Raw genomic sequence first — 21,662 nt, forward strand, 5'->3', positions numbered from 1 at the left:
CCCCCCCCCCCCCCCCCACGCCGAATCTTCACAGAGAAGACAGGCAAATGTTTGTTGACTTGAGTAAGTCAACACTGCTATAAAATCAACTATGTTGATTTCAGGTTTCAGCTCCATGGAAGAAACAACTGACAGCTTACATTTCAAATAGTGTCCTCCTTAGTTTACTTTAAAAAGATAGGTGGATGTTTGGTTTTTGATACACACAAGTTTACGTAATAGTGTTAAGATTTGATCTTAATTCTGGCAAAGAGAGGTCTTCTATCAGAAAACCATACTCTGGAGCTCAGAAACCTCATTGTGAATTTTGAATAAGAAGACAAGAGTATGTCAGACATTAAAAGTGCTTGGATGGATCCTTGACCATGAGGTTCTTCACATAGGGTTGAAACCAGATGGAGAGCCAGAAGATGAGGGGTCGTGGAAAGGAGCAAGTAAAAACTAAGTGCATGACCAATCCGTGCCCCTTCTCTGCAACAAATCAAATGTCGTTGTTACCCACTTCATAGAACGGCTGTACTCTAGCATTGCCCCTTACGGACGGATAATGACAAAATTTTGCGACAATAAATGTGCAGTCCTTCATCAACATAGGAGCTTCTGGTCTCTCTCAAGATCATCTCATGGACCGAAATTAACCATTTGCCTTCACGTGGATTAACAACACGGAGGCTGTGGTTACCTCAGCAAACAGGTTGCTTTAGTTCCAGAGTTGCGAACTCAAAGGCCAGCAGGGGTCAGAGAAGTGATTTCAGAACATAAAGAGAGTCAGGGGCATGCTAAGGAGTGGTGGGGATTGTGGCAACCTAGACAGTACATGCCCCATCTAAAGGCACTCAAATTAACATATTTGAAAAAACATCATGTGAAACAGGCAAAACATGCCTTCTGGCTAAGCCACCTGTGTGGGACCTCTGATTTAATTAGTCATTTCAGTGGGGCGCTAAAAAAAAAAAATCAAACCAGGCTGTTTATTTTTTTAAGATTTGAGAGAGAGAAAGAGAGAGAGAGAACAAGCAGGGGGAGCAGCAGGCAGAGGGAGAAGCAGGCTCCCAGCCGAGCAGGGAGCCCAATGCGGGGCTTCATCCCAGGACCCTGGGATCATAACCCGAGCTGAAGGCAGACACTTAACCAACTGAGCCACTCAGGTGCCCAAACTGGGCTGTTTAACTGAAGGATGATCGATTCAGTCAAAAGTTTCTCCAGGGGCGCCTGGGTGGCTCAGTCAGTTAAGTGTCTGCCTTCAGCTCGGGTTATGATCCCAGGGTCAAGCCCCGAATATGGTTCTCTGCTCAGCAGGGAGCCTGCTTCTCCCGCTCTCTCTGCCCTTCGCATCCCTCCCCACCCCCCGCTCCAGCTTGTGCGCTCTCTGTTGAATAAATAAGTAAAATCTTAAAAAAAAAAAAAAGTTTCTCCAGCAGCACAGACCTAGCAGAGTCTCTAGAAAGTGGGCTATTTTTTCCTTTGGCTTTAAAGACCATATTGGTGAAGAATAATTCCTTACCACGTTCCAGCTGCCTTTAACTCACCTTCAGGAAGCTAGCCAAACTATAATTGACATTTCGGGACTCATCGGGAATCTCGGCATAGCGAATAGTCACGTGGGGAATTATTGCGAGAAGCAAGGAATGTAAGACATGATGATATGCCTCTGGAAATCTCTGGCCTCTGGGAAGCTTAAATTAAATAGGCATAGCAAAAAGTCAGAGTCACAACAGGTCTATCTAAATCAATTGCCATTCTTATTTCCAAACACATTGTAGACATAAATGTGTTTCTTTAACTGGAGTATAACTTTTCTCCCAACTTAAAAATGACATCGCACTTTCATTCAACGTACACTTCAGATTATCGTAGGAACTATCTGGACCTCGAATAATATAATTGACTGAAATCATCCACAAACCAACTTTGGAATCACGTTCCTGCGATGTAGACACACCCCAGATTTTCATTCTATTTTTTTTCCCCTGACACACGAAGAATACATTTATCCACGCATCTCTATTTCGGTAAACCTACTCTGTGAAAAGTCTGATAAAAATGGTAAATACGAGGTGAATATCTTTCACTTCACAAATCTGAACTCTAAAATTTCTATAACTAAGAAAATGTTTCAGCATAGACATTTTTAAGCTACAAGATAAAGGGAAAGCTTCAAAGAAAACGCATTTCACGTGGCAAATAACGTATGTGGAAGTCTCTGAGGACTTTGAAAATGCATGAACTGTCCGACCTCAGATTTACGCAATACATCCAATGGGGTTTTTTTAAGGCAAAATTGAAAAAGCTAAGGGCTATGCGCCCTTCCGTGTAAGAGCATTTGCATGTCATTGCTCCTTGCAAATAAGATTAGCCTTCTTCGCCTATGTTAAATATTATGCTTGAGCCTACTTACCTTAATTTTATTCTCTTCCAACAAGAATGTGGCCATAGACTTTGCAATAATTTCAAAAAAAAACCATGAGTACTAAAACAAACAAACAAACACATAAAATCAATTTTTAATAGTTATCCAAACACTGAAGCTTAGCAAAGCTGGGCAAATCAACACGGTTCTTATCTCTGAACTCTAACAACATTTTAAAGCGATTGCAATTCACTACTGAAGTTCCACAAGATACCTTCAAATTGCATTGCTGGAGAGGCAATATCGTACCTCAGGGCCGGCGGCTGAGGTACGAGGAGCTGGTGGTGGGAATGTCTCCCTCCGTGGGGAGGCGCATTTTATCACTGACATTGTTTTGATTTGCTTACATATGGCGCTGATGGCAAACCAACTTTTAGTTTATTCTGTGATTGCTTTTCGATTCCGTACAGACAATGAATCTTATTAGTGTCTGCACCCGGTGAGGGACCCAACCTTGCCCCTGGTACATCCCCGGCGCCAGCCCAAGGAGCACGGGTATTTGCCTAAGTATATTTGAAGGGCAGAGAGAAGCCTCCAGCAGATACATCCTCAGGTGTCCGAAACTGAAATTCTACCATTACCAGAAATAGTAAAAATCATGACAAAAATAAGAGCCACCACTTGAGCGCCTACGTGCCAGAAACAACATGTTCAATACTTATGTTTTAGACATGAGGAATTGCACGCTCGGAGCCAGTAGAGAACAGGCTCCAACCAGGTCACAGAACTATCATGTGGCGGATTCTAACCCAGGTCTTTCTTTTACACAATTCTTTCAATTACACATTTGACTGAGAACAGGGGGTGGGTAGGAAGAGTGAAGAGAACGAAGAAGGTTCTGTGGAGAGCATGAGGGAAAAAGATACATGAGCAGAGTGGTAAAGAAAGGGGGCAAAGGATGAAAAGACCGGAACCCAAGTGGGAGGGTATCAAGCGAGTACGTCTCCTGCTGCTTTTTTCCCTGCTGTGTCCCGTTTCCTTACCTTTAGCAGCTTGTTGATTGCTAGAAAGTCGGCAGACTGTTTCAATATGGCGATCATCGTGGTAGCTAGGGTTTCATGTATCAGCTGGGCCTGAGGAGCGCTCGGTTTTTCAGGTCGGAAGCTATACTACAAATGAAGGAAAATGAACCGTCAGTCAAAATTCTCACGGAAAAGAAACTGCTCCCAAAGAAAGCTTCCTCCACAAACCTTGATGAAGGATCTTAAATAATTATCCAAGCCTTCTTCATGGCACTTCGAAACGATATGTAAGAGAACCCTGAAAACACATCCGCAAAAGTCGGCATGTCAGGCTACGGTGCATTTCCACAGTTGGACTGTCTAGCCCCCAAAATACCCCACGCTACCTGCAGCGCTAAAAGTGAGAGGACCGCAGAAGATATAATAAGATGGTCTAACAAAGATTTCAGCATCTAACATGCTCAGGGCCTTGCAAAAACACTTCCTGGTTCAAAAGAAGGCTATTATGTCTCTTCTCCGCTCTAAATCTCTACACACATTTCAAGGAGGGTCACGGCTACTATGGGGCAACAGACCTCCAGTGGGGTAAATATTGAAATCCCCTCCAGAGAGTAAAAGGAAAGATAAAGATAAAATGAAAAGCATGGCAACAGATGGGGGAAAAGGAAGAGAGAGACAGGACGGGTATGAAGACGTGGCCTGCGATTGGCAGTAAATTGCAAAGTCATATACGAGACCAGCAGTGGTTCTCAAACTTGATCATGCATCGGAATCACCAGGAGGGCAGAAGGCTCGGCCCCTCTCCCAGCGGTTCTGATTTTTGAGGTCTGGGGTGAAGTTCAATGACGGGCATGTTTCCATCAGCTCCCAGGTGATGCTGATGCTGCTGGGGTAGGAGCCGTACTTGAGAACCATGGGACTAGAGGAATGCTTCGTAAATTTCTGAGCAGACTGTCCCCAACAGCAGAGCAGAGCCAGCAGGTGTGCAGGCCTGTTGCTTCAGGCCTTATGGGAGAGGGCGTAGCAACAGCAGAAGCAGCAAAGCCAGAAACATCCAGCACTGAGCTCTCAATGCTTTTCGGTACCCTACTTAAATTGCAAAATTCAGCGCATTTTATCTTCTACTCTACCATCTATCCTTGCTTGTTTCTATAAAAATAAGACTTCCTCACTGTTTTGAGTAAAAATTCATGGCTTAGGGTGACTCTGTCCAACAAGGGAGCCACTAGGCACTTGTGGCTATTTAATTAAAATTAACAACAGTGAAAAATTCAGTCCCTCGGCTACACTAGCCCCATCTCAAGTGCTCAATAGCTAAATGTGGCTAATGGCTACCATGTCGGACAGCACAAGTGTTGAACAATTCCACGATTGGAGAAAGTTCTATTGGACAACACCAGTCCAGGGCAATGGTTCTCAAACTCTGTTGCATTATGGAATCACCTGGAAAACTTCAAAAACAAAAAATCCTGATGCTGTGTTCCACCCCTAGATGTTCTGGTTTCACTGGTATGAAGGTGGTCTGGGCACAGAGTTCTTTAAAATGTCGCCAGGTGATTCTGACATGCAGCCAGGTTTTAGAACCCCTGGTCGAGGAAAACACATTAAGTTTCTCCTGTGGTTTCTGGTACCATCTATCCCTGGTGATACAAGTCCCCCAGTCTGAGAAGCATGAAACAAGAGAAAATGGGTATTAGATATCTGACTTCTGGGTTCTCGTTTGGAAGGTAGATTTATAGTGAAAATGAAGAAACGCAAAAAGAAACAAAAGTTGCATCTTTGTATTTTAACCCCGAAACTCACATGGTGCAGTTGATAGGAACGTCATCTTCGTGGGTCATATTTGTGAGAACCCGGAAGAGTTGCATAAGAATTACAGGTAGAAACTGTATCATGACTTGGATCTCCATGGCATGCAAACACTAAAATAAGTCATTATTAGTTATGAAAACAAACAGAAATATGATATAACTTGCAAATGTGAAACAAGAAAAAAAGTAAGTAATGAGAAATACATTCACTCAAATATAAGCCCACTTCGATGTGAGCTTCGTAAGACAGGAGACTCTGTTTCGTTGATTACTTTATCCACATCTCTGTTTTGGCACTCAGATTTTGTTAGCATATTTCACATGAAATACTTTATCTACCGAAGATAAAAAGTATAACCAGGATAAAGGGGTTTTGGAATAAAGACAACTGACTCCTGATAAACCAACACTCCACTGGAGTGGGACAGCAGGTGTGTTTGAAGGTTCTGGGGACTGGCCTGCTGGCCCCCAGCATGCAGTGTGTTCTACGGAATGTGAACCACCCGTTAATCTGCTGAGAAGGGAAATGGGACGCAATAAAGTGCCCTCCTCTATGTTATTGGCTTCACACTGGCACCACCCACAAAACTTAGGTGGCACGGCATTCAAACACCCCCACGGTACATTTCTTCCAAGTGCTAACACTGTGTCTCTAGTCATAGGCATGTCAACAGCACAAAGAAGAAACGTGTTCGTATGTTTAGAAATGATACGAGCAGCAAAATCTATAAAATGTCCTTCTTCTTCCTTCCCTTCTCCCCACCTTCCTTCCTGCACTCAGGCATTCACTCCATCATTCAATCAACCAGCCAACCAAAAGGTGAAAACGAGTCTCACTGGGCACCTTCTACACCAACCAGTTCACGGTTCGGCACTATGGGAAACGCAGAGATGGAGGAGACAAGTCTCTGGACCTGAGGATCTCACAGTTCTCTTACCTTTGCTCCGTTCTCTCCATCCGTAGCCTCGCCACCCCTTTCCAGGACACTACCATCTACATGCGAAGCATCTCAGCAGTGACCTCTTAGATCCGGGCAGATTCTCTTCGATCAGATGCATAAGGCAGGAGATCGAGCTCAAGGAACCCATGGTCTACCCTTCGAGTTTTTCCTACCCTTTGCCTCCTCTCTTCTAGCCTCACTGCCATCACCCCTCTTAACCTTTAGCCAAAATAGTCTTATCATTTCATAGTAGGTCTCTGTATAGGTCCTCTTAACACTCCACACATCCATGTCTCATTTCCAAATTCATCTCCCTCCGATTTGGTTCCATCAGACCATCTCCTGCCAACATGCCTGTGATGCCTCCCCATTACCCAAGGCAGTGGCTCTCAACCAGGGGCCGCTTTGCTCCCCACAGGACATCCCGCAAAGTCTGGAGACATTTGGGGTTGTCACAACTGGGGGTGATACTGACACCTAGTGGCTAGAGGCTAGGGATGCGGCTAAGTGTCCTACCACTGGACAGCCACTTACCACAGAGAAATTAACCCGTCCAACATGTCAACAGTGCCAAGGTTCAGAAACTCCGGCCTACGGTCCAAGATTACTTAAGACCCAACCTAGACTTCCAGACTTAACACTCCTCATCCTTCACAAGGCCAAACAGGAGCCTCAATGGCTTTGGGAGCATATCCTACGCATTCCCACCTTTGTGTATTTGTTCGGTTTTTAGCCACATCCTAGCCACCCTTTCAAGTCAAGTTGAAACTCCTACTTCAGTGAAGCCACTCCTTTCAGTCATTCGACAAAGGCATACTGAATGACCCTCTAAGGGTCAAGCACATCAAAAACACCTGGTTCCTCCCACTGAGCGGTTCAGAGTCTGGGGGGGGGGGAGACCTGAAACTAAATCTACAATACAAATGGCCAACAGTACAATAGTGGTATATATAAAATGCATGAAAGAAGAAGCAACTGAGTCTTCACGTGGGTAGGGGATGTCCGGTAAGGCTTCAGAGAGGAGGCAGGTGAAAGGTAAAGTGGATGGGGCGCCTGGGTGGCTCAGTCAGTTAAGCGTCTGCCTTTGGCTCAGGTCAAAATCTCCAGGTCCTGGGATCGAGCCCCACATCAGGCTTCCTGCTCAGTGGGGAGTCTGTTTCTCTCTCTCTCCCACTGCTCTCCTCACTGCTTGTTCTCTCTCTCTCTCTCTCAAATAAATAAGAATTTTTAAATAAAGAAAGGTAAAGTGGGATAATATCAGGTAGAAAAGAGAGATGGCCATTCAATGTAAAACTGATCCAGTAACACTCCTCAGTAATTTACTCTCAACACAACAGCTAGAGTGTTCTATTTCCCCCTTGTTATAGACAATGTTATAGACAAAAGAGTCCACCATGAACAAAAGGCTGTCAAGGGCTTCCTGTGCCCACACGTACCCCACCTCCCTCTCCAAGCTCATCTCATGCCACCTCCCCGCCCCCAGCTGTTCACTGCGTTCCAGATATATTGTCCTTTCTTCTTTTTTTTTTTTTAAAGATTTTATTTATTTATTCAACAGAGATAGAGACAGCCAGCTAGAGAGGGAACACAGCAGCGGGGAGTGGGAGAGGAAGAAGCAGGCTCCCAGTGGAGGAGCTCGATGTGGGACTCGATCCCGGAATGCTGGGATCACGCCCTGAGCCAAAGGCAGACGCTTAAGGACTGCGCTACCCAGGCGCCCCAGTCCTTTCTTCTTTTCTGTCCTTCCAACACCATCGCCAGGTGTTTACGCCTGCTGCAATATTCTGTCCTCCTTTGCCACAGCTTTGGCCCCTACGCTCATCTTCTTCTCATCAATTTCTTTGCGGCTTAATCCATCATCTCCTCGACAGCCTTCCCTGACAACTCCATCTAGAGCGCACTCCTGTCGTGTTGCGTCCCATTCATCTGTTCTATTTTCTCTGCAACATTCATCTTGATCTCAAATTACTCATTGATACCCTCTCTACCCCAATTAGAACAGGGATGTAGTCTGAATTGCTTCCCCATCATAGTCCTCGTGTCCACCGCACTATCTGGCCCGCACAAGGTGCTCAGTAAGTATTTGGCAAATAACTGAATCAACGAATAAAAGAAGGAACCAAAGCGTTAAGATAAAGATGGGAGGCCTCTAGTCTCACGGAGCACTCTGGACTCTCATTGGCACTGCTCACTTATATTGTCATTCCACTTATATATGTCCTGTCTCTCCAACTGGTTTTAAGATCCCCGTGGGCAATGACCCTAAGTTATTCTTCTCTGCAAGCCTCTGGGAAAATATTACATACACAATAAAAGCCCAACAAGTAGATGGCAAGTAAATTGGTGAAACGACGTCATTTACAGGGTCAACAGATAGCAAGGTTTGGTAGAAAGAACACGGGACCAGGGGGTCAAGAGACACGTGCCACCAGCCCGGCTCGGCTCTGCTCCTGACCAGGTGAACGACCACAGGCCAGTCCCTCTACTTGGGCTTCAGTCTCCTTATCCGTAAAAAACGAACAAACAAAACAAACAAACAAACAAAAAACCTCTCAAGACTCCCTTTCAGGGCTAATGGTCCCTACAGGAATTGGGCTCTTTCTGTAATCGTGTGGCATTTCATTCGCTGCCACTAGAGGGCGAGCAAAGGTCACATAAATATCAGAAATTTCCACGCCCTAATTTCACCACACAAATATGAGTACATTTTTTTCTCCATTTTAAGACTACCAGTATATTTGAAAATGATACTCTGCTCTGTTCCATCCTGTTAAAACTTTTACAAAGCTTCCCAATGGAAGAAAAGCTGAAGACCTTAACAGGTTAAACATCTGTACATAGAGCTGGCATTCTAGACGTTACCCAAGGAAAGGATTTGAAAGGTAGAGGACTATGAGGCTTCTTAACGATAATTAAGAATAATAGCCACCATTTGTCAACTGTCCCCCTGCTTCTACCCTTCTAACAGTATATTTTCAATATGGCAGGCAGAATGAGACCTTAAAAACCCAAAGTCCATCACGTGGCTCCTGTTTAACGCCCTGCAAACGCTTCCCATTTTATTGAAGGTATGATTCAGACTCCTCATCACGGCTTATGAGGCCTTACCCGACTAGCTCCCCAGCTACCTTTCCAATAGGAGGTCCTCACTCCTTGTGCCAGCCCCACACTCTGGAATTCCCGCTGTCCCTTGAACACGCCAAGCTAGCTCCTCGGGGGTCTTTGTACTTGCTGTTTCCAGCTCCCCCAGAAGTCCACCTAGCTGGTGCTCTCATTTCCCTTAGGTCTCCGGCAAATGTCACTGTACCAGAGATCTTCTCTGATGCTTTATCTAGAAAAGGGACCCCTTATCACTCTTCATCCCTCTTCGATATGTTTGGGTTTCCTCTGTGGCACTTCCTACCACCTGAAGGAATACATATATATTCATATATTCATTTCTTTGCATATTGTCCATCTGCCTCCACAAGAAAGTAAGCCCCTTGACAACAGGGATATTGTTTATTTTCTTCATTTATATTCCAAACACTTAGAATGATGCCTGGCCCATAGAAAGCACTCAAGAAATCGGTGCAGACTCCAGGATTACTATACTATGCAGTAGAGCCCTATCTCACTTAAGCCCCCAAACCACCCTACAAGTTGGCATTACTGGTTATCCCTATGTGACAGATGAAGAAACAAAGGCTTGGGGTAGTTCAGTAATTCGGCCAAGGTCAATCCCAGAGCTAATAAGGGACAGGTCTGAGACACAAACTCGGTGAATGATTCCAGAACCCATCCATATTATCTCATCTCATACGACCTCTCTGAAAGCAATGCACGTTTTTGTTTCCTGAGAATAGCATTAAGTAGTAACATCTGTCCAAAGGGAAATCCTATAGAGATTTCAGTTAAAATCAAAATTCTTCAGGCTTGCCATGGCTGACCGACCAAAGGAGCCACCAAAAGAAGAATGGCCATCACAGCTAGGTCCCGTGATGTGCAATTTGGTCCTACCATGTTAGGGAATAAACGGGAGTCTTGGGTTCTCAACACACTGGATAAAATGTGGTGTTTCCTAAGACTCTCTCCCATGCAACATGCAGAAACGAGGCTTTTCTGTCTTTGGTTGACCCTTTTGATAACCCTTCACCCATAGACCCAGGAATAACCATTTTATTCCAAGCAAAAGGGACTCCATTTCTCCCGACGCTTTTCTCCACAGCATCTTTCCTGGGCAGTCATCAGGAAGAGAAAAGACCTGAAAAAATCAATTTATGGAACTGAAATAAACATTTTCATGAGATTTTCAGATTCTGGCTACAACGTCTTCTCCTAATGCAGCAACTCTGCTGTCTGCTCCTGAAAAGTCACTTGGTAGAAAAGCACATACAAGCAAGTATTCTCTTGAGGATACACAGCCCACAGTATTATAAGGGGTTAGCTTGATTCCCCCACCCCCTCATCAAAAGGTGGCAACAAGAAAGACACAAAAAACAAACCTTTTCGCAGAAAGCTGCTGTTCATTTACCTTTAAATATTTAATGAGTTCCCCCGGAACCTCTTTCGAGCCTGACTGAATCAGCTGGCAATGATGGAAGAATTTGTGCACATGGAGATCCTGAAAAACAGACGGACGCGGCCATTCGCAATGTGATTCCTTGCCCTCAGCTACGGCTCTCTAGCGCCCCCTCCGCCCACCTCTGGCAAACCTACCTATGGGGTCTCTGAGCGCCCAGACCCGGCAGCCACAGCTACCAACATCTGTGCCAGTGTCCCTTAGTCCCCTGGACCATCACACAAAGCAGCACAACCAGGCAAAGCGAGCACGTGCCTAAGCGTACCAGGTAAGCCATGGTTTTTGCGCGACTAGTCAAACCTTCGTTTAATTGCGTTTTTGATGGCTGTAGCCTCTGAGGTTGGGCTGCTTCTACACTTTTAATGAAATGAGTAGGAATACAGGTCTGGATGGACAGACGAAGAAAAGGGAGCAGCAGGGAGCTACCAGACAAGTCCCAGGCATTTGATGCTGCATTTACCACGGCGCTTGGCTGTCGAGTATCCAGCCGCCCTACGTGGAATCTCTTTATTATATACGGGCTCTGTGGACGGTGCATACCGTATCAGGAACTGGGATAATAAGATTTGGATTTTGACCTGCTTCCTCTTAGTAGTATCTTGGGTCAGTCATCTACCCCAAAGGAGCTTCGGTTTCTCCATCTAGGAAACGGTAAAGTGGGCACGGGGGCCAAGATGGACATTTATAAAGGCTACACCAAGGAACGTGGACTGCATCTTGTCCATCAGTGATTTTTCAAACTGTGCTTGAGCCTTCCAACAGACATCTGATTCTAACTGCACGGCTGATAAGGCTAAGAGTAAACTGTACTAGTCATCCATGAGCCCCTGCCTTCAAATTTCCGGGTTTAACTCCAGTCTAACCATGAGAAAAACATCAGACAAATTCCAACAGAGGGGCACTCATGAAGATGGACAAGGTCATCGAAAACAACGGATGTCCGAGAACTTGTCACAGCCAAGAGGAGCCTAGGAAGATGTGACAACTACATGTCACATGTAATGTGCTGTCCTGCACAGACTCGTGGAACAGGAAAAGTTCATTATTAGATAAAAACTAAGGAAATCTGAGTAAATACAAACCTTAGTCATTGATTAGGTATCACTACCGGTTCATTAATTATAACAAACGTGCCATACTAATGAATGTAAGAGGTTAATAACAGGGAAACTCAGCGGGGTGCCTCAGGGGCTCGGTTGGTTGAACGTCTGCCTTCGGCTCAGGTCATGCTCCCAGGGTCCTGGGATCAAGCCCCGGGGTCGGGCTCCCCGCTCAGTGGGGAGTCTGCTTCTCCCTCTCCCTCTGTCCCTCCCCCTGCTTGTGCTCTCTCTCTCAAATAAATAAACAAAAACTTAAAATAACAGGGAAACGAGGTACAGGATATATGGGAATTCTCTGTACTGTCCTATTTTTCTATAAATCCCAAACTGTTCCAAAAACTAAAATTTATTTTTTTAAAGAGGTGATAAGGGCATCCACAAATCCTTTCAGACTTTTGTGAGGCTTGAATCCATTAATGGGAATAAATGGATTTGGGTATTTGAAAGGGATTATAAAACTTGAGTTATTACTATTAAGAATGATGTTATTACTAATGAGAAAGCGTTTGAGGCCACAATTTCTCTAAGGACGCAGGAATCAAATATGGTCTATTCTAAACAAGAAATAGATTCAGAGGCACCCAGTTGGTGCAGTCGGAAGAGCATGTGACTCTTGATCTTGGGGTCATGAGTTCGAGCCCCACGCTGGGTGTAGAGATTACTCAAAAAATAAATAAACTTAAAAAAAGAAGATTCAAATATCAAAATTGACAAAATTCATGTGATGCAACTTACTTGAGTATAAATCGTAGACTCTAAGTGGCTTTTAATCTTCAGCAAAGGCTTTGCACCGTCTACCCACTTAATATCCACATTCGATTGCTGTGAACAGAAAATACAGACAGGAGTTTCTATAACATAACTACAGAGAGATGAGCGATACATGACACTTTTACGCATTTCAAACTTTTTCCTTTTTTTTTCCTTTCCCCCAGAAACAAATGTATTCATCTCACACACACGGAATTATTGGAGACAATCACCTGCCTTGAGAATAAACGGATCCTAAATCATTTTGAATTTCCAATCCTTTGTAGGCTGATACTTTTATAAATTGCAATAGAAATGAATTACTAAATAAATGCATGTTTAAAGATGATGCACGAAATCCAAGCCCCAGCTCTTAAAACTGTTATTAGAATCAACAGACACGAGGAGCGCCTGGCTGGCTCAGTCAGAAGAGCATGCGACTCTTGGTCTCGGGGTTGTGAACAAGCTCGAGCCCCGCGTTGGGTGGAGGGATTACTTAAAAATAAAATCTTAAAAAAATAATAATAAAAAAGAATCAACAGATACGAAGTCACTCGGTCAAACTGCTTTCAAAGTTTTCAAACGCTTATTTTCCATACGTCTCTTTCTTGTGGACCAGTCCTCAGACCAGACTACGTGAAGCTATCCACTCGAATACCGAATTCTACTTTTTAAACATGTCATCGCGATCCCTCCAACAAAGGCAGTGATTTTCCTACCCTTCTTGATTCTGCATCATTCAGATTCAAGTAGCCCGGAGGAAGGTTGGCGGAAACCGGCAGCTGCTGCTCAAACGTGATGATTCTACCATCCTTCAGCAAAGGTACCCAGGCAAAGCCAACTGCCAAGACAACAATCAACCGTGAGAGATGAGATCGCAAACGCAATTAGCTACACAAATCTCTGACTGCTGGGAGCGGGGCGGGGTGGCAATGTTTCCAGGGGTCTGTACGTGGTAGTCTGCACCGTGCGCATCTGAATCCTGGAGAGGGAACAATGCATTTATTTGGACGGCTTCCTAATCCCAGCCTGGCCACTCATGAGTTCTTTATTCAACTTTCTGGACTATAAATTGGGAACGACACAGAGTCCTTCCATCTACTAGTTACCGAGACACCAAAGAGAGATAATGTAGGAAAATACTTCAAACATTTTTTCAAGTGCATTGGTACCATTATCTTTACCCTCTGGGGAATAACTTGCGGTAGACTTATTTTTTAAAAGAGTCAGAGCTCTCCCTCTCATCCACCCTTAGTGAGAGCACAGAGTCTCGTGTCTGGGACAATCTCAGCCAGCAATCAGCATGTTGCAAATTTTCTTTCAGGAACCCCACAGTGAGGGACTATGGAAAATTAAGGTCACAAGTCAAGGTCACAGTTCATAGTCATGAACACTGAATGCAGGTTTTCCTGATTACAGAAGGAAGAGGTGTAGTGGTGGAATGCGGACTTGAATCCACTGAGAGATTCCCCCCGCCAAGCCCGTCTCCGCATTTCCTACCAGTTTGGCTCAGAAGAGCCGCTTGGATTTCTATTAGAAAACTCATCATGTTCTAGCTAAAAAAGCCCGAGCCGTCTGTATTTCTCAGGTGGGGCCGTGTCATTATTTCCATTATGGAGCTTACTCTGGGCTTCAAGTGTTTATAACGCAGCTGCAAAAAAGCTTGCTCGGGACCAAGTTTTGGCACGTGAGCGAGGGTGTTGGCTGGAGAGCACTTTTTGCAAGCCGCTGCCTTCTGATTCTTTAAAATTCTTTGCGTGAGCGTGTATGTTTATACTGTGAACACAGAAGTCAACACAAATCTGGTTACAGTGTTTTCATTCACGTGTTTCATTTGGCAAATGCTTTAATTCTTAAAAGGAGACAAATATGTTGCTTTCTCTAAGGAGACTAAATGGCTTTCTCCGACTCCAGAGCTCTTCTTCTCTCAAGAGCAGAGGAAAGTAACTTGAGCACGGGAACCATTCGAAAGGACTCTGTCAAAGTAGTTAACTGAAAATCAGACACATGACCAAAGGTTTCCAGCCCAGAAACACAGGAAAATCTATTTCTTGTTCTTGGGTGAAATTTTTCCCCATAGACATTTTTATTGAGATAGAATTCAGATACCATACGGTTCGTCCATTTAAAGCGTGCAGTTCAACGGTTTTTAGCCTATCCACAAAGCTGGGCATCCCCTGCTACTGTCTAATTCCAGAACTCTTCCATCACGCCAAAAAAGAACCTCCACACCCCCTTGGAAGTCACTCTGTATTTCCCCTTTCCCCCAGTCCCTGGCCACCGCTAGTCTACTTTCTGTCTCTGTGGAATTGCTTTGGCAACATTTTTGCACCGTGAATTAATCAGAGCATGGCCAAGGGTGTCTCTCAGTCAAAACTCATGCGAAGCACCTGGAAGCTGGAAAGGTACGGTGTCGAGCACACGCCATCTGGCTCAGGGACGTGACACCACTTAAAGATGGACAGTTCAAAGTGATGAGTGGCCCACGGAATAACCGCCTCGTGCTTCACCGAGCCCTTTGCCCACTTTGGTCTACGGCTTAAATAAGGAAAGAATAATTTGTCTTTTAGGACATGCATGGTCTTGGGTTCCTATCGTTCTGCCAGATTTCTTCTCAACCCTCGAGGTCCCTTGCCCTGAACAAACTGCAATTTCTGTGGAGACAGAATAGGACCACACGATCCATAAGGGCAACTTCCTAATATTTCAGTCTGGCTGCTGGGCGGGCATCACTCAGCGGTCTTACCGGCACCTCAAACTCAGTATCAGTCCAAAACCTACGATCCCCTCCCCCACCCCCACCCCCAGCCCCAGGGTTCTGCTCCTTGCAAATTTCTTCTTCCCAGTGTTGAAGCTTCAGTGCTGACTCTGAATTCTCTCTCTAGTTGCCAGCCATTGGCCAGACCCGATATACGCTGCTTCTGCAATCCCTCCCTCTCCATCCCCCAGCTGCTGTTGTAGGGTGGCCCCCTTTCCTCCCAGACTTCTGAATTAGCCCCTAACTGGCATTTCTTCCTTCTTTCTGGCTCCAACTCCGTCCGCCACCACATTGCCACCCGTTGGGACTTCCTGGGGAAGAGCTCTTACCGGCGTTTACAGCCCTTCGATAGCTCCATACTGGCGACAGAATACAGTCAAATCCACAGCCTGGCATTCAAGGCTTTCCATGATCCGGCGCCTCCTTTTCAACCTGACGGCTTGTTGAGTCCCCTCCCAACACCCTGTGCTCTGGTCCTACTGAACTTACGTGTGGTTCCCTGTCCATACCCCTCAATACTTGGCCTCTGGACAAGCTCTTCTGCTCTCCTGGAATCTACCTTCCTGCCGTCACTGCGTTCTTAAACTCTACCCAGCCCCTTTAAGGCCTCACCCAAACCCCATCTCCTGCTGGAAGCCTTCCCAGATTCCCAGCCACTTGTCCCTCCAACCAGCCCAGGTAATAACTCACTCTTCCCTGAGATTACACAGCACCGCTCTCTCGGTAGCTACGGCTTTCTATCTTATCTTATCGTTGTCTACATAGATTTCATTTCCCCTGCTAGGACCATAGGCTCACTGAAGATGAGAGCTATGTTTGAGTCTCCACTGTATTCTCCTTAGTACCTACTGTAATGCCTTGCACATAATAAATACGCAGACGTATTTGGTGAGGGAAGGAAGGAAGGAATTTCAGACTGATCCAGGCTAACTTGGATCTGAATCCCAGGGTATGCTGATATTTACCTAGTGGCGGTGGCACATGCCATGTTTATAGGGCCTCTGTGTTCTCCTAAGGATGCTTCCCACTGGTTTATCTAAAGCTTTGCTGGATGGGACCAGGACTGGCACTTCCCTACTAGCGTTTATTCAAATTCATTAAATCTGTTTTATTTTCACTAGAACCAGGTGGGTCCCCAATCTCCCTCTAGCTCAAATATATCCCTGGGCTCTGGGCTTACTTCCCACATCCTTAGCGAGCCAAACTGGAAAGTTCTGGTTGCTGAGCCACTCTACTTAAAAGAAATGATGGTCAGATGAACATATAATTCATCTTTGACCGATGAACTTTTCAACTCGGAAATGTACTTTTTAGTGAGGGGAAGAAGTGGTTTGTAGCTTGAGGAAAAGAGGTTATATTCTAGACAATTCCACCTCAAATAGCTGTAGAAAGAGACTTTGACAAGAGTACACGTACCCGGAGTTTCAACTGTGTCCTGCTTTTTGGTTGTTCCCTTTGTGTTAATTTCACAACTCACATGATAAAAAGTAAAAAGCAAATGATGTTTTTGATGCAGATGAATGGGAAGCTCAATTTTAATCTGAAACGACAGCAAAATCACATATCACATTTTGTTTTGTTTTCATTGTCAAGCTGGGCAGTCAGACCTTTAGTTCAATTTCATCATACTTTCCAATGACATATTTTTCTAAATGACAAGCCAAGTCATCAGATAATAGATATCATTGAAATGTACTCTGAAGGCTTTTCCAGTCGGTTTCAATTTGACAACAGTAGTCTCCTGGGTAGTGAGAGCTGATTTATGACTTGGGCTGGAGAGCCCAGTGGATTCTCCTGGATGCAACTCTGCGGCAGGATTTTCTAAAACACTAGATCAAAGCCACAGCCTCACAACCCAAGGATAGTATGTAACTCAATCTGCGTCAGCGAATGCGATCGATCTAAAATGTGTACTGGATTTGAAAGGCTTCTTTTCTCTAAATTGTTGCCTTCCTTTGTGTGGAAGAAAAAAAATTAAGCTTTGCAAATAAACATGCAAAAAATCACTATGGTATCACAGTATCCACCAATTACAGTTCATATAAATACTTTTTGAAGAAAAACGCATGATTACTCTTGAATAAAGAAATAAAACTCGCCATCCTTGGCACATGAACTTAATCCTAGAAATGAACACTTCAGTACAAGCATCTCAAGTGATTTTCCAATCAGGACCCCACCAAATGTCTTTACTGCCTCCCGGAAGTATATAAGAGAGAGATCACGGATGTACTTGATTTGACACATGTGCATACATGCGCACAGAAACACGCCATCTCTCTCCATCTCCCGCTCTGTCTTGGTCAATATAGACTGAATGAATGAAAAGCCTGTTTCTTTCAGGCATCCTAACAATAATGCGGATTACTTACTGCATGATCGAGTTTTCTGGAGTGACTGGTGTCGATGAGAGAGGGGGACATATTACAACAGCTTGGTGCTGGACATCTGGCCTCATCATCATTCATGCAAGGCAGGGTTTTGGTGTTACAACTAATTTCTGTTGTAGGTATATTTCACCACGGAACACGCTTATTCCCAGCAGCCAGACCATCTGGGTATCTAACGCTCTGCTGCGCATGAATGTAGCCATACTCTCTCCCCAGGGGGCAGAACCGCAAGGCACCGCTCTGCTCCTCCCCGTCCCCCACCACACCAAGAGCACTGGACAGAGAAAGAGAGGAGGCCTACAGCTGGGCTACAAAGCCTCCTTAGGACAGCAGGTGGACCTGGGGAAAATCGTGACAGCAGGGGGGATGGTTTCGGACAAAGAACCCTGAGAAGCAGGAAGAGCAAAGCTTCCGGCCGGGGATGCATATCCAGGTTTATGGAGACACGTAGGAAGCCAAAGCAGTCTGCAGATTTGGATAAGCCAGGGATACACCGACTGGAAGAGGCTATGACAGAGACACTAAGAGAAACACTGGCAAGTACAGCAAGATGCAGAGATGGAGAAGGAAAGAGAGGCAGAGGCAGGGCCGGAGAGGTAGGCTGGGGGGGAAGGGAGCATGGAGCTTGAGAGACGGTCCCACGCCCCTTCGTCTACACTGCGCGGAGGCGTTAGGACAGCCAGTGGGATTCTGGTGGCCCCCACGTGCTGCTGTGTCTCGCCAAGCATTTCACTTACAGAGCGGCTGCGCCCCCAGCCCAATGCAAAACCACAGGAAGAAAGATCTAGAAGGGCCTTCAGAACATCTCTTCTGAATTTCTTCTTTGAAAGCTGAGGAAATGGAGACTTGGGAAAGGGGAAGTGACTTGCTCAAGGTCACGGAGCCCGTTGTCAAGGCGAGGCTAGAATCCTAGCTCTAGTCTCATGTTTGTTCCCTACATTGTTACCTCTCACCAGAGTCCCTTCCATTTGTGGGCGAATTCCACCGTCATCAAAGGACATCAAGCCCTTTGCCTTGGTGTGACGCTTTCTATTTTTATGGGACAAAACGTTCAGGGATTGCAAGGGCAGAGAAAATGATGGAAGATGAACAGAAAAAGAAGAGCCACCACTGTGTTTTATGAACATCAGAAAAATGCATTCTTACCTCATCATAGAACTCTGGATTTTGGTTGTGATGTGAGACAACGGCATAAGCATTTGTGGTAAAAACAGAGCCCGCGGGTTTTCCGTAAATACACTGCAAAAGAAGCAAACGGAGTCACCCATCTCGGTGAAGGCCTCTAAACATAACGCAATGGAACCACACACAGTTAGAGGCATCTGTGAGCCCAAGGCCACGGCCAAGCTCACCCGGCTCTCACCGTGAGCCTGTACATTCCAAATCATTTACAGTCACTCTAGCTACCACCCCAGACATCACTGAACTTGGCCGCGTGGATGCTTCCGAGTATCCGGTCATCAAAAAAAAAAAAAATGCACTTCCCAATTAGTTGACGGCAAGAAGTCAAACGCAGCTAACCATCTGTAAAGGGAACACTCTGAAACCAGATCTGGAAAGCTTACTTCTCTTGTGCTATTTGCATTTCTTCCTAGGAGAAGCTCCCAGCCAGGCAGTTAGCAACATTTGCTGGACGCTCCTTGAGCGGTGGGCAAGGCGAGCATCGAAGACACACGCGCACACCAGCAGATACACTCCTCGCCTGAAGAAATTAAAAGCTGAACGTCCACGAAGCTGCAGGCGAACTGACCGTCCGCTCACTTTACGAGCCACGTTTTAAAAGTCACTGGCTTTCCGTGAGACCCACAAACTAAATGCGAGGCTTTCTAGGGTTCCGGGAAAAGCTCCGATTGCATTTCCGGTGTGAGTTTTGCACATCCCCGGGCCACTGAGCTCAAGGATAAATATGCAGTCGGCGCGCCAAGGTCCTACCGGCCTCACCGTTACTTCACAGCCAGCCTCTAGGCCCGCTAAGAAATGACACTCAGAACCCCACGGGAATGCATCGCCAACTCCCCTTAACTACGGTTCTGGGGGCCATCTGCAGGAGCTGCGGAGGGGTCACCTAAGACTCTTTAAGGATCCTGCATGAGGGGAAAAGGAAGAGTCGTTCTCATCCCCAGCGAGGGGAGGAATCAGAGAAAATACATCTAATCTGAGCCAGCTAATTCCTAACTTAGGTTTCTCTGTTAAACAAACAAACGAAACAAAACAAAACAAAACACAAAACCAACGAAACACCTTTCAAAGGTAGGGGTTATTAAACATTCAACGACTTAGTCAGGGGCTTCCAGGCTTTTCGCTCAGGAGGTTTGCGTGGAGGACTAGCCGTCCATCTGTCTGATTTAGGCTCAAGCTAGAGAAGGAGGGGGCCCGATAAATCGTGATGGCTAGATGTTCTCGGAACTTCTCTTTCGGGCCTCTGGCTAATGCAAAGCTAAAGGCGCCGGGACGTGAGAGGTACGTAAGGATTGCTCTACCAGAGATACTGAGATTCTGCTTTCCCTGCACCCCGAATCCAAGCTTGGAGGCACCATTTGGCCAGTGCCTGCGAAGTCCGGTCTCAGAGCAAACAGTCCTGCTGTGCCTCTGTTAGCTCAAAGCCCGTTCAGGTTTCAAGGAGAAAGGCGTTTTCAGTTCCCTGATGATCCCATTAGAAACTATCAGGTCATTGGAGAAAATGATGTGATGGCACAGGAGAGCGACGCAAAATCAAAGCGGAGCAAAAGCAAAAATGGAGCTTCCCCATTTTTCAAGCTACACACGCTCCCACCTCATTTGGTTATTTTTAAAGATTTAATCCTTACAGTTAACGTGTAAGAGCAGAAAAGGCAATATTACCTTCGTCACTTGAATAATTTTCTTTGTGGCCCTTAAAGAAATTAAACTTAGCCTGTGAAACTACCAAGTGCCAAAATCTTTATCTTTTTTTTTTAAGGATTTTATTTATTGATTTATTTGAGGGAAAGAGAGAGTGCATGCACAATGGGGGGGGGGGATAGAGGCAGAGGGAGAAGCAGGCTCCCCGCTGAGCAAGGAGCCGGATGGGGGACTAGATCCCGGGACCCCAGGCTCAGGACCTGACCCGAAGGCAGACACCCAACCGACCGTGTCACCCAGGCACCCCCCAAAATCTTTATCTTTACGCTTAAAGTATATGCTTATCGAGATCATAAACAAACCTTTAAAGCGCTAGCGTCGCTTTCGTCGGAATCCCGGAATTCCACACAGACTGCAATGTTCCTCGCCTAAAAATGATTAATCACTCAAAATGAGTCCTAAAACCAGCAAATTATAATTAGCACTTTATACTCCAAAATGAATAGTTTACGCTGCTTACCTTGGCAAATGTTTTCTGGCTATCGTATTTTAATTGCAAGGGATATACATACAGATGGTTTTTGTAAATAGTAAATGGATAACAGTATTTTGTCATTTCTGGAACAAACTCTTCGACCTCCACAGTAATATTTTGACAATTCTTTTCGAAAGGCTTCAGGGGCACATATGAAGAAGTAATACAATCTATACCAGGAGAAAGAAGACAGGCAAAGGTGATACAATTTAGCAATCATGAACACATTCCTGCATTTATAAAAATATACAAGGACCGCATTCTCAACGAGTGATTTAACAAACAGAATTCTCAGTGATTGACAAAAAAGTCATACAACCGCTTCAAGAACTCAGAAGGACAAGACGGCATAGCCTGGTACTGATTTTAGTGAAGCCATCCAAACCAGACACGATTGCTAGTTCGTTCTCAATGTAGAGTGATTTGCCAAATATAACACATCATAATTTTGACAAATTTAAACTCTGCAAAGAAATCCATTACATTTTTCCTCCTGTGGCTGCAATTTAGCTTTCACTGCAGATTTTTATTGGTATCAGGGAACGAACAGTAAATGCATGCCTCCAATTAGCTCACGGATAGTCACTCTCAAAAAAGGTAACTTGGTGCACGTGCAACTTTCAC

At 45.2% G+C, this 21,662-nt stretch overlaps 1 protein-coding gene across 2 annotated transcripts in view; it reads right to left on the reverse strand.

Moving 5' to 3' along the window:
- The window catches only part of DOCK11 (dedicator of cytokinesis 11), a 137,147-nt gene that overhangs the window by 76,032 nt on the left and 39,453 nt on the right, over positions 1-21,662 (reverse strand). For both annotated transcript variants that reach the window (XM_040628803.1, XM_040628795.1), the window contains exons 17-28: positions 21,024-21,208; positions 20,866-20,931; positions 18,830-18,922; positions 16,710-16,833; positions 13,255-13,376; positions 12,521-12,607; positions 10,638-10,727; positions 5,176-5,294; positions 3,601-3,670; positions 3,394-3,519; positions 2,399-2,470; positions 1,530-1,676 (exon numbers count right to left, since the gene is read on the reverse strand). In XM_040628803.1, the coding sequence (XP_040484737.1) occupies positions 1,530-1,676; positions 2,399-2,470; positions 3,394-3,519; positions 3,601-3,670; positions 5,176-5,294; positions 10,638-10,727; positions 12,521-12,607; positions 13,255-13,376; positions 16,710-16,833; positions 18,830-18,922; positions 20,866-20,931; positions 21,024-21,208 (1,301 nt within the window). The remainder of the gene's footprint in view (positions 1-1,529; positions 1,677-2,398; positions 2,471-3,393; positions 3,520-3,600; positions 3,671-5,175; positions 5,295-10,637; positions 10,728-12,520; positions 12,608-13,254; positions 13,377-16,709; positions 16,834-18,829; positions 18,923-20,865; positions 20,932-21,023; positions 21,209-21,662) is intronic.

This window comes from Ursus maritimus (genome assembly GCF_017311325.1).
Source record: "Ursus maritimus isolate PB19 chromosome X unlocalized genomic scaffold, ASM1731132v1 scaffold_X1, whole genome shotgun sequence".
Classification (NCBI taxonomy): Eukaryota; Metazoa; Chordata; class Mammalia; order Carnivora; family Ursidae; genus Ursus; species Ursus maritimus.